The 13,350-nt window shown below is 38.1% G+C and overlaps 1 protein-coding gene across 4 annotated transcripts in view; it reads right to left on the bottom strand.

The window, feature by feature from the left end:
- MYRIP (myosin VIIA and Rab interacting protein) overlaps positions 1-13,350 on the bottom strand; it is a 224,647-nt gene that overhangs the window by 48,516 nt on the left and 162,781 nt on the right. For all 4 annotated transcript variants that reach the window (XM_069859969.1, XM_069859968.1, XM_069859972.1 and 1 more), the window contains exons 4-8: positions 7,301-7,437; positions 5,573-5,653; positions 4,895-4,992; positions 4,483-4,563; positions 2,758-2,907 (exon numbers count right to left, since the gene is read on the bottom strand). In XM_069859969.1, coding sequence (XP_069716070.1) covers positions 2,758-2,907; positions 4,483-4,563; positions 4,895-4,992; positions 5,573-5,653; positions 7,301-7,437 — 547 coding nt within the window. The remainder of the gene's footprint in view (positions 1-2,757; positions 2,908-4,482; positions 4,564-4,894; positions 4,993-5,572; positions 5,654-7,300; positions 7,438-13,350) is intronic.

The raw sequence follows: 13,350 nt of genomic DNA, 5'->3' as shown, positions 1-13,350 counted from the left end.
TAAAATTATGGAATCTTATCTGCCTTAAGATTTAGCTCTTACCTCCCTTTCTTCTATGACTGCCTTTCTGTTAATCATGTTTTTTCTTCCCTTTTTAAATTTATCCTGCTTCTGCTTGGTTCAAGTACTAATTGGTTTGCCAGGTAACAAAGAAAGTCTTAAACAGAGGAAATTCCACTTAGATACTCGCTACTGGGAAATAGGTTTACATATACAACTCAAACCCAGTAACAGTCAGCTTGGATAGCTTTTACAGAAGAAAAAATGCATGCTTTGTTTTTTTTCTTCCCTTGGGTTTGTTGTGTCCTCACAGTCTGACTACAAAAACCTTGGTTGCATGAGGAATATCTGCCCTAATAAATCTGTTGCAAGAGCCCCCTGATTAGCCGTAGCAGGTAATAATAAGAAAGAGTTTTTATCATAACTGGTAGATCTCTGCTCAAAGCCAACTAAGCCAACATACACAGCTTTATGGTAGGACACATACACAAATGAGGAATTTGCGAGTTTTTTGTCAAAATAATGTCATCAGTTATGAAATACAAAAAACTTCACTTCTCAAAGTCGAGCCTATGAAGAACTGCTGTTAGAAGCTCAGATTCAAGAATTCCAAAATCCACCTGGGAGGGACTAAGGAGCTTGACCTGGAAAGGGCCATATGCCATAGATCCTCTCTTCCAGCTTCTGTAGGGGCTAGGTTTTGGTTTGGAAAAAAAACAAAACCCAAAACTATAATTATTTTGGCAGAAAAGGTAACTTTCTCAAATGACATACAGAAGAGAAACCGATGCAGTTTACTCCTCCGAATCTGCTGACGGATGCACATTCACCATTAATAGCTGAATGAAAGCAAAGCTGAATGGAAATCTTGTCCAGGAAAAGGAATTTGGGTTGTTCCATTGCTGCTGCTGAGAATCAAGCAGGCTGTAAATGGTCTTTGTTTGCTCTGCACAAACTGCCTTTCAGTACATGTTCCAGTAGACCCTTCATTAGAGCTTTTGTGACTTTACTTCTGCTACCCTAACATGCTAACATAGCTGCCATTATATTGGCTACGGAAGCAACAGGATCTATGTTACCTTTCCAAGAATGTCTGATCATGCTAAGAAAGTTATCTGCTATTCAAAGCAAAGCAATAATAAAGACATGCAAAATTCAAACAGAAGAAAAAAATAAAACAACCCTAGCAAAGCAAAAGGCAGAAACTGAATTTATGGGAAGGAGGAGAGAATCCAGACCAGATGGCCAAATTAATTCATGTTCCTTAATGCACTGTGGGAAGACAATTGGACCAAATGGTGTCAAATGTGGTGAATGACCCTGTAAAGAGGTAGAAAGTCCTTATAAAGCCCTGTACACATCTTGATCTTTAGTACTAACCAATGGCTGTAGAAGTTTTGAAGCTGACCCACTGTGGCTTTTCTCACCTTAGCACGACATTTCTGCTCCTCCAGTACTTTCCACAAAGCCAACTATTTCTTAAACCAATGAGCCTCCCTCTGACAAAAATTTGGGAATCAAACTTGCTATTTCAGAACAGAATTTCAAAATGTGTAGAGTCCAAACTTAACTCTCCAAATGTAGAAGAAGAACAGGCTTCCGGTGTAATAACTGAGGGTTTGAACATCATGTTCCCCTAGGTTCTCTGTCCTTAAAGTCCAGAAAGAAAACTCTTTTGAGTCAGACACAAAATTAACTCTCTCTGTCCTGGCTCTTATGTTCTACAAGCAAGTTGTCTATGAGCCAGAGAGCAAACTACTTAAACACACTCACCCTGACTTGTGACCACTTGGTTTAAGCATTAAAATTTAAGCATTAAAAGCAGCTTAAAGGCATTACTCCTTCAATTTATAAATAAGCAGGATATGACAAAGTGAGTCTACACCTCAGCAATTCTGGTCCACAGTCTTACATTCTGGCATAAGTGTCTTTTCACTGACAGTGTAAACTAGCAAACCTAGCTGGGAACTAAGGCACAGCAAACGTTCCATTCTGCTGGCTGTGCTCAGTGGAGGAGAGTCAGTTACTGGCATAGTAGCAAGACACTTGGGGACAGTAGCTTTAACCACTGTATCAAAATGCACTGGAACTCATCTGTCACTGTCCTCCCTCTCCAATTGTGAAACAGCCTGTCCAAGCCTATGTAGCTTATTTTCACTTCTCTCCTCTTGCTGCTCTTCTTAAAATGTTGCTAATGCAGCTTGTTAGATTTTCTTCAGCTTTACAGGAGGAGCTAAAGGCATTGTGTCGAGAAATAAGTGAAAAAGGGAGTAATACTCTTTAGTGTGAGACATAAATGGTGCTCTATAGTTTGGTTTAGTTTTTAGTTGTTGGTAATGATTATTTTCTTTAAGATGGCTAAGGAGAAGAACAAACATTACAGAAATCTAACATTATACAAAAGAAATATTCAGCAAAAATTCAAGTAAAAGCTAAGCAAGCATAAAACCTGTTTTAAGGAATAAACACTGAGGCATTGAGTCCTGTTAGCATTCAAACCAAGCAGTGAGATTGCTCAGATCACAAACTTAGTCGTCCCCACCACACTCACCAATACAACACCACGTCTGTGATGTGGTTGTGGCTCATGATTCACTAGGAAAGCATGCAACTGAGCAACGGTTTGTCCAGACACAGGTTTAATGCCTGTGTTCTGTATGTCTCTATGTACCATTCCAGGCAGTAAGTATACTTATCTATGACTTCAGTCTTCCAGGTTTGTGCAGAAAACATCAAAAATTGTGCTAAGTCACTCACCCACAATGTGTAGGACCCCCTGCGGCTCCCTGGAAAAGTCAGCATACTCTGATCTGAGACAGCAACAGATGCTAGGCCACTGCTCCTGGATGGTGGCCATTCAAAATCAGCCTCGGCCTGCTCTGTTTTGCTTTTCTGCTTCTTTATAATCTGTAAGGTAGGGAGATAAGGGGTGGGAAGTGAGAAGAAAAAGTGCTTGGAAAACACTGTCTGATTTGTATGGAGAAAAACTAAATTAGCCCTTTCTCAAGGCAAACCACCTAGGAAGAACTTTGAATTTCTTTCTGCTTTTGCTCCAGTTTATGCAAGGATGGTTTTGACAACCTGCATGCATTTCTTCTCATCTGAAGTCATACAGCTTGCAAGTGCATAAGCATTAATAAAATAAATCATAATCAGTGCCTGTAGGAACATCAGATGTGAATTAAGTGAACATGGAAACCTGTTCCTACAGCAACAGTTTAAACATTAGCAGCATCTAAGTGTCAAGTATTTTCTCAGACTAGAATGTCTGCAAAGAAACATAAAATGCTAGTTATGGGAGTGTTTAAAAGGCTCCTGTGGCATCTAGACACATTTCTACTGAAGACAAAGAGGTTTTATGTGCCTAGGTACAATTTATTTTTTAAAATCTACACTGACTTAAGAGAGAGAGATCATATAGACTATCTATCTCCCTACAATACCAGATTATATCCTGCTACATTTCATTTCCACAACTTTCCTGACTCCAATTTAAAATATCTACAGAATATTATCCTATGGTATAAAAGATCTTGTTAGGCAGCTTTTGACAAAAGTAACAGCAATTCAAGCCTGGCTGAGATAGGCTCTGGACTATCAAAGACCTAATTTGCAGAATTAATCTTCTAACATCCCTATTAAAAAAGAAGGCAGATTGTTTTCCCTTGAGCTGCTGCTCTTCTGGCTTTTCTTGATAGCCTTACAAGTAATCTGTTCCTCTCATGGTGTGTGATCTGTACTTTGTTAAATGCCACATTCCATACTCAGATGTGGCAACTAGCTTAGTTCATAAGGAGGGAGACTAACTCAGCAAAGTGGTTACTTTAATTGATTATGGGTGCTCAGCAGCATTCTGTACGTGCTCATCTTGCCTTGCTCCAAACTGTCCAGACAAACTCAAAGGATATTTGTTTCCACTACTTCTCCATTTTAGTACTGCATCAGTGCTAACTCTGAGCTTTGCAGGAATGAGCTTTCCGGAAAAAGCCTCAAAAACCAGACACAGGAAGTTCTGTGATTTCTTGGGTGTCTCTCTCACAACATCATTAACAGAATTCTGTTTTAATGACTGAGGTTTTCTTCGTATGCTTTGCAGATGCAGAGTTCAGTAGAGTTGGTGTGATCAAAAGCCACACTTTATGCTGGAAAATATGCCTTTTAGGAAGAGCTGTACAGTTGTAAAATTCCCTTGAGCAGAGGCCTCCTCTTCTAAGCAAGTACATCATTGACCTGAAGGAGAGGTACCTCTCAGTTCCGAGGGTGCACGCCATCAGTTTACACATTGGATTAAGCTTATTTTTAAACTGATATCTCTGTCAGACGTAGCCAATTAAGCCTATGCTGTGATAGTTGAAGTTGCAACTTGTCATTTACTCTGTACTTTCTCCATTGGTGTTATCCTTTTTGCTGAGTCAAAGCTCACCAGACTAAAGGACTGTATTTTGGCTATTAAACAAGTTAAGGAAAAAGTGCATGCCATACCTTCTGCACGATGGTTGTGGCCAGCTCTTCTATGAGGTCCTCCTTGTGTTCCTGCAAGTAACAAGCCTCGTTCTGCTTGTCCTGCATGAAAACGGGTATCTGTAGTTGCTAAAATAACACAAAACCAGCCTTTCCACAGAAATGGCACAGATCAGGAAATAGTTAACATTGCCCTAGTGACACTGTGGGAGGAAATTACAAGCACTTAGATTGCATGCCACTTTCAGAAATGCAAGTTGCATCTTGGATACAAGTTCATAAACCCCATAACAAATTCTTAAGGTATGGAATGAAGTAGTCACTACTTCTTTATGTTTTTCTTTTGTATCTACTTGTTTTTGTACTGTTATACAAATTAAAAAGAAACATAGCTTTTCCATTTAAATTAAGACTTTTTTGGGGAAAATGTTACCAGGCTGTCACTGTAGGTCTCTGCCTTAGAAATGGCTTCTTCCACTGCTTCCTCTGCAACACGTAAAGCTACAGCAAGGGTATCCATCATGCTGTGTCCTAGGTGAAGAATAAGATAAAACCACCATGTTCTTTATAGATGTACATTTTGTATAATGAGCTCCAAAATTCAGGCTCATTTTCTGGACATATATTAAAATCTTAGGTTGTCCATGACAAAGTTAATTTCCTCAGAGAAATTTGTTTTGATCTCTATGTTACTTCTTAAATGTAAATATTGAATACAATAAACCACAATATTTCTATGTTACTCATTTTAGAATCCAGTAAAATAGTTAGGAGGAAATCATAGGAAGAAAACTTATAAACTTCCAATAAACACCAAAAGAATATAAGAAAGAGAATGAAAAAAAAATATGTGAGCATAGGAAAGGAAACATGAGAGAAGTAACAAAACCTGACAAGTAAGAAAATCACACCAGACTGAACCTGTATTAGTTGTAATGCTGAGGCAAGATATCCCAGCATGGTATGCAAAGGATTTTTAGTATCTTGCTAAATGTTTCAGCTAAAAGACTGTTGGATCTGTGAATAAGACTTACCAGCATGCTAGGCTATTTGCCTAGTAATTCAAAGTGTAAGGCTCATGTTTTAACCAAATGAGCTTTTAGCAGCATACCTTCTGTCTGTCGGTAGAATGTAGAGTCACTGCCACAAATGCTTCCTTCATTTTCAAAGCTTCCTTCAAAAAAACTTCCTTCTGCTCAAAAAAAGACAGTACAAGACAGTACTGCACATTAGTATTAGAAGTATCCATTAGCAGCAGAGGCATTAATAGATTAGAATATTCATTCAAGATGCAGTGGCACTGCACATAAAAAGGGAGAACTGGAAAACTCCTTGTACCTTTTGTATAAACCATGATTACAGCAGCTTTGTACAAAACCTGACTGCTTTTGTACAAAACACCTCTCATTCATTTTGGATGGAGAAAATTATTTGCACAGCACAAGAACGAGGAAGAAGCTGCTACGAATAGAAGTTACATGTAGAAGTTAGGTACAGGGAATTTGCCTTTAATATGACATTTGGGGCTGAAATAGATTCTACATTTTAAAGGGCAGTGCTGTATAAATAAGCCAAATCCCAGACATGTATACTAGTATTTATCTTCAAAGGGAACAAAAGGTTTACCTAAAAGTGACATGGAGTGTAGAAGAAAGTTAGCAATGACATTTAGACTCAAAGGCCATCCTTAGAAAGGTCTCACAGAGAGTGCACATGCAACTGCAACTCATCATTGCATTGTTCACACTTCAATTCAAGGACAAATTCAGCGAGAGTACAGCTTAAGTAAAGGCAACACATCTTATTAAAGTTCTGAAGGATCCATTCACACAGCTTTTAATTCCTTTGTCCCACTTCAGGCTTGACTGACACAGATTTTTCAGTCTTCATACATATTTGTTCTCAGCTGTTAAGAAATCTTCTCTAGAACAATTATTGATACCAATTCAAGTACTTGAAGCAAAAAGACTAATAAATCAGAATTCAATGCATAGGTCACTTCTCTCTAGAAGCTTTTATGCCAATATACATAAGAAACAGACAATATTTTTCAGTCAGGACTAGACAGTCCCCTTACCATCCTAGAAAATTGCAGAAAAAGATAAAGCAAAACCTACAGAAAAATCAAATTTCTGTACAAATTTCAAAATAATTAAATTAGAAAAGTATCTGGTCCAATAAACCCAATGAAATTTCAAGCATTCAGCTACTGTGTTTTGCACAATTTGCTAAACTTACCAGTATGACATCAAATCCCATTTCTTCTAACCCACTCTATATCTCTGGTTACTCTTACGAGGTCATGCATTGTAACACCATAGTTAAGGGTGAATTGTGCGTATTTTAAAAGGGTAATGCCAAGACTTAACTGGCATCTTTTAAACATTTACTAACATCAATACAGAAATCAGATGTCCCAGTTTCAGATCCTTAAGCATGCAAAATTATAAGAGAGGACAATCTAAGTTTTGATCAACTTGGATACTGTATGTATCCCACATGAGCCATGTTTTGCTTTAAACAACACAGAAATGTGCTCTAAGGCCAAATGTTGAATGCTAAATTATTTTCTCATCCATTGACTACTCAGAACTGCGATAAATTTTGAAAAACAGGCTAACATAAAAACTTTACAGACTGAAGATAACAGATCTTCTGTATCAGTGGCATAATTAGGATTAAATATCATTCGAATTTCTAAATAGCTCCATTAATTTTACTACAATTTTTTTAAAAAGCCTTAAAAAAATCTTTTTGGACATAATCTCAAAATTTCCATTGTCTCAGCTTGTGTGTTAAAGTAGATAAGCTAAGAAGAAATCAACATAGCTGTTCTTACCTATTGCATCGGAACAAACTCCACTCTCCAGCCTATGCTTCTTGCATAAGTTCTTCAGGACTTTGGCACTTCCAAAACACTTAAAGCGGCTTTTGACATTATTATAGTACCAATCCAGAGACTGGGTCCTTAGAAGCCTAAAAGAGAAAAAATCCCCAACATATTTGGAATTATGCTACAACAAATAAACCTAAACAGTTTACCACCCTTTTATATAATAAAGGATCTTCCAGGCCTCAGAACATAAACATTATAATAATTTCTGAATGTTTCTTTAATGTTTATATTTTGCATGTGTCCATTATACTGAGGCAAAACAAACAAACATATGTAAAGGTAACCCATGAACAAACATATACTTCACATTACTCAAGGTTTTGTTTGATTTTGCTGCTAACAGTAGAGGTGCTTTTATTTGGGTACACAAAGCGTAATTAGAAGACCTCAAAGCAGAATGAGCGAAGAACAGCAGGCAAGCAAACATTTTGGGGTGAAAGGACACACAACTGCAGTCTGGTTTCCTGCGTTCAACAGTAAGCATCACTGACATCAGTAATTCCTTTTTTCCCCAGAGTACCTATACTTTTATAAAATGATGAGATACTGTCAAGCTCTGTATTCTTTCCCGTGTTGGCGACTGGCTCTTGTTCCACCTGTTACTTCAGCAGTGGGTGGAAAGAACCTGCAGCACATTCCCAGGCAACCCAACCACAGGTTACTGCAGGGTAATGCACAGCGGACCTGTACATTTCTGACCGAGGGTGTCACTGGAGATGGGGATCCTAGGGTTCCACTTATAAATTAAAGATTACCTTCCCGGAAGTCTCCGGGAAGGAGAAGCAAGTCTGAGACAGTGAACATGAACTAATTCTGCATGTTTGCTTCCCTGTTTGAGCCCATTTGTTCCTCAGCACATAACCACAGTAGTTTATTTTTAATTAACTTAATTTACTGCCCTTATATTGCAGTAACCAAGATATTTTTATCAGACATGAAAACATTTCACATAAAACAGTATTTAGCATAGGCTGCAAAGTAATTTCTGCTTTGAAATAATTATAAAAATCAGAATCATGGAACTAGAAGCCCTGTGAAACTTAATAATTAAGCAAAAAGATGATTCTTAACACCAAAATTTTTAAAAAACAAAAACCTAAGGTTAGAGTCTGGTGTCAATATATGAACCCCTAAAGAAATGGTGTTACTATTGGGAGTGGTGGACACAGCAATTTCAGACTTGAAGACATTTAGATGATTGAATTAAGGTTTTTAAACCTGGGGCTGTTAGTGTAAAACAAAATTAAATTAAAGCCCCACTGTATCCTTTAGATTTTCCTTCAGGTACTCTGGACTTTATAAAGAAAAAGTGCAAAGCAAGAGACAATCCTCGATTTTTGTTTAACACACGCCATTTCATAAGCAAATAAAATCTCACCTGCTGAGAGAATAGCAATGTAGTTCTTACTCATCACTGAATCTTGGGAGATAACAAACACATAAGCTGAGCCTAGGGTTGCAACTAAATGTTTCCACTTCAGCTCCATTTTTTCAAATTTCAATATATTGCTAAAAAGGATTATCTACTTCATGTAAACAGAACATCATGATATAGTCCACTTCTCTGTCACCACTGGGAAGTGTTTAGTAGCAAACACCAGTAGTGAGAAATTAAAAATAAAAATCAATGAAGCCTATCGCATTCAAACCATGAACTCTTAAAGTTACATTAATTGCTCTGCTGAAGACAACTGAAGAAAAAGCAAGTAATGTAACATATTTTTTTCTGTATGCTGTGGCAAGCAATTAGATGCAGGAGAGATGTTTATGGATAATGTATGAATATTAGCCCTTTACTATCTATTTCCACAGTAATATCCCAAGCCTAACTACAGTTTGCAGGAGGCTGATTAGTTAGAATATTCAGCATTCTACAAATATCACTAATATGTGACAAGGGCAAAAATCCTTTCTGTCCGGAAAATGTCCTTACACACAGTGCACAGATGACTGACAGCTGATGAAACACAAGTAGCTGGTCATAGAGCATGAGCAATGAGAAGCACGCCTTGGTCTGTCCATGAAGTACATGACTTCTGAATTCTTATGGTGTTGCCACCAAGAAATCTGTTACAATGCCTGTCCAGGTCCTGACCTGCCAACCAAGGTTTGGTTGCTGGCGCAGTGATGAATCCATGAATCAGGAAAGGCTGAGAGAGCTGGGGTTGTTTAGCCTGGAGAAGAGGAGGCTGAGGGGAGACCTCATTGCTCTCTACAACTACCTGAAAGGAAGTTGTGGAGAGAAGGAAGCTGGCCTCTTCTCCCAAGTGACAGAGGACAGGACAAGAGGGAATAGCTTCAAGCTCCACCAGGGGAGGTTCAGGCTGAACATTAAGAAAAAATTTTTCACAGAAAATGTCATTGGGCACTGGAACAGGCTGCCCAGGGAGGGGGTTGAGTCACCTTCCCTGGAGGTGTTTAAGGGATGGGTGGATGAGGTGCTGTGGGGCATGGTTTAGTATCTGATAAGGATGGTTGGAGTCAATGATCCAGTGTGTCATTTCCAACCTGGTGATTCTATGATTCTATGAATGGTAAATTTCTCTCCTAAACCTGCAATTCTTTGGTGTTTTGAGAATCTTCCTTCTTTGTGAGTAGGAACCATTTGATCTCATGGAAACTGTGTCAGAAACAAATAAGAACTGTATTCTGCTTGCTGAATTTGATTCGCTTTTGTCCACTGAGTTTTAACAGGTGCTGGGAGAGCAAGATTTCGGTCAATTGCAAGGACTCACAATCATTATGATGGACAAAACTAAGTCTGCATGACTGGGTTGGAAGTGGCTTAGCAGGCAGTATTGGCTCTTCTGCCCAGAGAACACAGCATTCTCCACACTATTCACAAAATACTGTAAGAACACTATCACCTCTGGAGTCCTCAGATGCATTGCTTCAGGGCATTCGAGTTCCCTACCAACTACTGTAGCACGTTTAACAAGCAACTTCAACTCTACTAGCTCAAAATGCCAAACTTGTCATCTTACTTGAAGCCAAGCAGACCCAGTTCTTAGTATTCAGACTGGGTGACAAGGTACCAAAAGCACAAAGTCTACCTATATCATCGTACAAACTGTATGAGTTAAGATGTTTGTGAATGCTGACCTGACAACTTGGGAAAACCAAAAGAGATGGGACCCATTGCAAGCCAGCTTCCCCATTATTTTCCCTGTGTTTCCATGTTTTTCTGGGTCCAATCAACACTATTGGTGTAAAAACAGAAAGCTGACAGCACAGTTCTTTTATTGAGGTGAGGCACTGCTTTGCAACTAACATAATTTTAGAGAAGACTGTGTATTTGTAATGATAACATTTTCCATCTATGAACTTCGGAAGAGTCAAAAGGATAGCAGATTATAGATCTCAAAGAAACAAGGAAAGAAGAGGTGTTTGTCTTTTTGTTCTAGCTAATCTGGTATAAACACAAGGATTGGGATTTTTTTTTTTTCAAATTTCCCCGTTGCTGAAGGATTAACATTTTGTGAGTAATCTAATCATCTCATGCTTCTTATGTACTGGAGAGCTACCAGCAACTCCAAATGTACACCTCTGCCCTGCACATATTTTACAGCAGATTACAATGCCTCCTCTAAAGCTTTTCAGCCTTTAGCTTTCAAATAAATCACAATGTCCCTGCTGGTTCCTCTTGCAGTGAAAGGATTTGGAGGAGAGAGTAGTTCTCTTATAGATACTAAAATAAAGGCTCCACTCAAAAGAGAAATAAGAGCATTTTCCGCCTTATTTCAGAATCCTTTAATGTTGACCTGTATTTTAAAGCTGTAATCTGCAAAAGAGGTTCACAAATCCAGAATAACGAAATACTATGACAGCACTAGCATTAAATTGGTAAAATGAAATACTTTCCTTATTAGCTGAAATAGTAAGTGTGCAAGTTCTCTCCGTGAAATGAAAGTTCACACTTAAAATACATAAAACTAATATCCTTTAAGATGCAGGAATGGATGAAGCCCTTTCTCTCTGTTTCATTGCCATAAAGACTGCTATGTCTTCATTGCTAAATACCCTTAAATGCTAAGGACATTATTCATGTTACACAACATTGCCACGGAGCTGGGTTGCATTTTGATGTGATTTTGGCAGAGGGGAATATTGTGATTTTAAAAATGCTGTCTTGTAAGAAAGTGTGAAATCTAGGCAGACACCTTTGGTTTAATAACATTAAAACTTACATGAGAATTATAAAGCCCCCATCTTTTTTTTTAGTGCAGTAATATGTTTGCCTTAATGAAGCAGCACTGTATGAACAATGGATAAGCCCATTGAAATCTTTAGGAGTGTTTTTTAATGCATTTCTCACCTGCAGCACTCAAATACTCAATCTTTAGCCATTTCCTAAGGATAAGAAAAGTACACCAGCTGTGCTAGGATGTGAGGACATGAACCATCTCTCTCATTGTTAGCGATGACCACAAGAAGAACACGTGAAAGAGATTACTCTCACATAATTACAAGTATTCACTATTTAACACAGAGGAGGCTGTTACATGACTGATCTATCACTTCTATCTCCTAAGAAGTTGTGAGGTTTTACTTGGTCTAAAGGCAATATGAAGTTTCTGTAATAATTCTTTTCTAAAAGGTAGTTCCAACTTAATGTTCATGACCTCAATCTCTACTCATTACGCAAATTAAACTTCAAGGAAACCTTTCATAAAAACAGCATTTTTCCATGAACTTTGAGAGAATCTTTCCCACACAAGAACTTGCCATCTACAGAAACTAGACTGCAGATCAATAAGTCAGGAGGTGCTTCTGGAAATCTGAATTTATATTATTTAAATGTCAGAGAGGATACAAAATCACCTGGAGTTTCCTTGCTGTTGACTTACATTGGAAACTGAAGACCCCTCCTCAGCTTTCCACTGCCACCTCACTGCAACTTCCATACCTTTGTGCCAACATCAAGGCCAGTAAACTCTTCTATCCTCTCAATCTGACTCCAAAATCAGAGCCACAAGAACTGTACAAACGGTTACACCAAACAATTTGTATTTCTGAGCTCACCTCCATATATATATATTGTGTAATATTAGACATTATTGTGGTAATATTAGAGTTTCATGCCACCCTGCTAGAGCCTTTTATGTTCACTAGAGGTGAAGGCATCCCCTGGAGACACAGCAGAGCCTCCTGAGGTTGATTCCTCTCCCCTCATCTACAACCTTTGTTATCTTTCTACTGCAGCAATAGGAGAAATGCTGTAACTGAAACAATACTAGGTATCGCCCCCCTGCAGCCCTACTAATTCTGTCATTGTTCCACAGTGTCTTAAGATATTGCAAATCTGACTTTATGACCCTTAGGTATATAATGACTGTGTAATAATGACAGAGTAATATCTTTGAATAAAAATTTTATGCTTCCTTTTGATAGGAAAAGATGCTTCTTTAAATACTCATTTATTCTGTCTAAACTTGTTAAACTTATTCCCATTACACCATCACCCAGCACCCAACTCCCTCCAATTAGTCCATCATTACTACTGCATTTACTAGTAGCAGACTTACAGACTGTAACAATATTCGTTATGACCTCAGTGTCTCACAGTTTTATAAATTACTTGTGAGATGTTCCCCATACTGCATACTTTGTAAACTACGAAATAATAAAAAAGATCCAATAGTAGACCCTCTAAAGTCACATCCATCATAAAAGAGATATTCATTAATCAGCTGATTAATATACTTGAATGGGCATTAGCCCTGCTCAGCCCTGAAATGCAGAGATTCAACAGTAATTTCTAAGGCAACTGATGATCAGCTAACAACCAGTCAAGCTCACTAGAAACTAAATAAAACAGTTGCTGAAAATAACTTTCATCTGGGAGGGGCAAAGGAAAAATAAAAAAAAGGCTTTAAAAATTGTTACCCTGTCCTTCTGCTGTTCCCAGGCCCTAATGTAATCAACCTCAGGTCACTCAAGATCAGCATTTTGCAACTGGCTAGATTCACTCAAGAAGGGAGCTGCTTTATAAT

Source organism: Phaenicophaeus curvirostris, chromosome 6, assembly GCF_032191515.1.
Source record: "Phaenicophaeus curvirostris isolate KB17595 chromosome 6, BPBGC_Pcur_1.0, whole genome shotgun sequence".
Taxonomy (NCBI): domain Eukaryota; kingdom Metazoa; phylum Chordata; class Aves; order Cuculiformes; family Cuculidae; genus Phaenicophaeus; species Phaenicophaeus curvirostris.
Note: the sequence above shows the minus strand (reverse complement) of the source record. Positions and strands in the feature narration are given on the sequence as shown.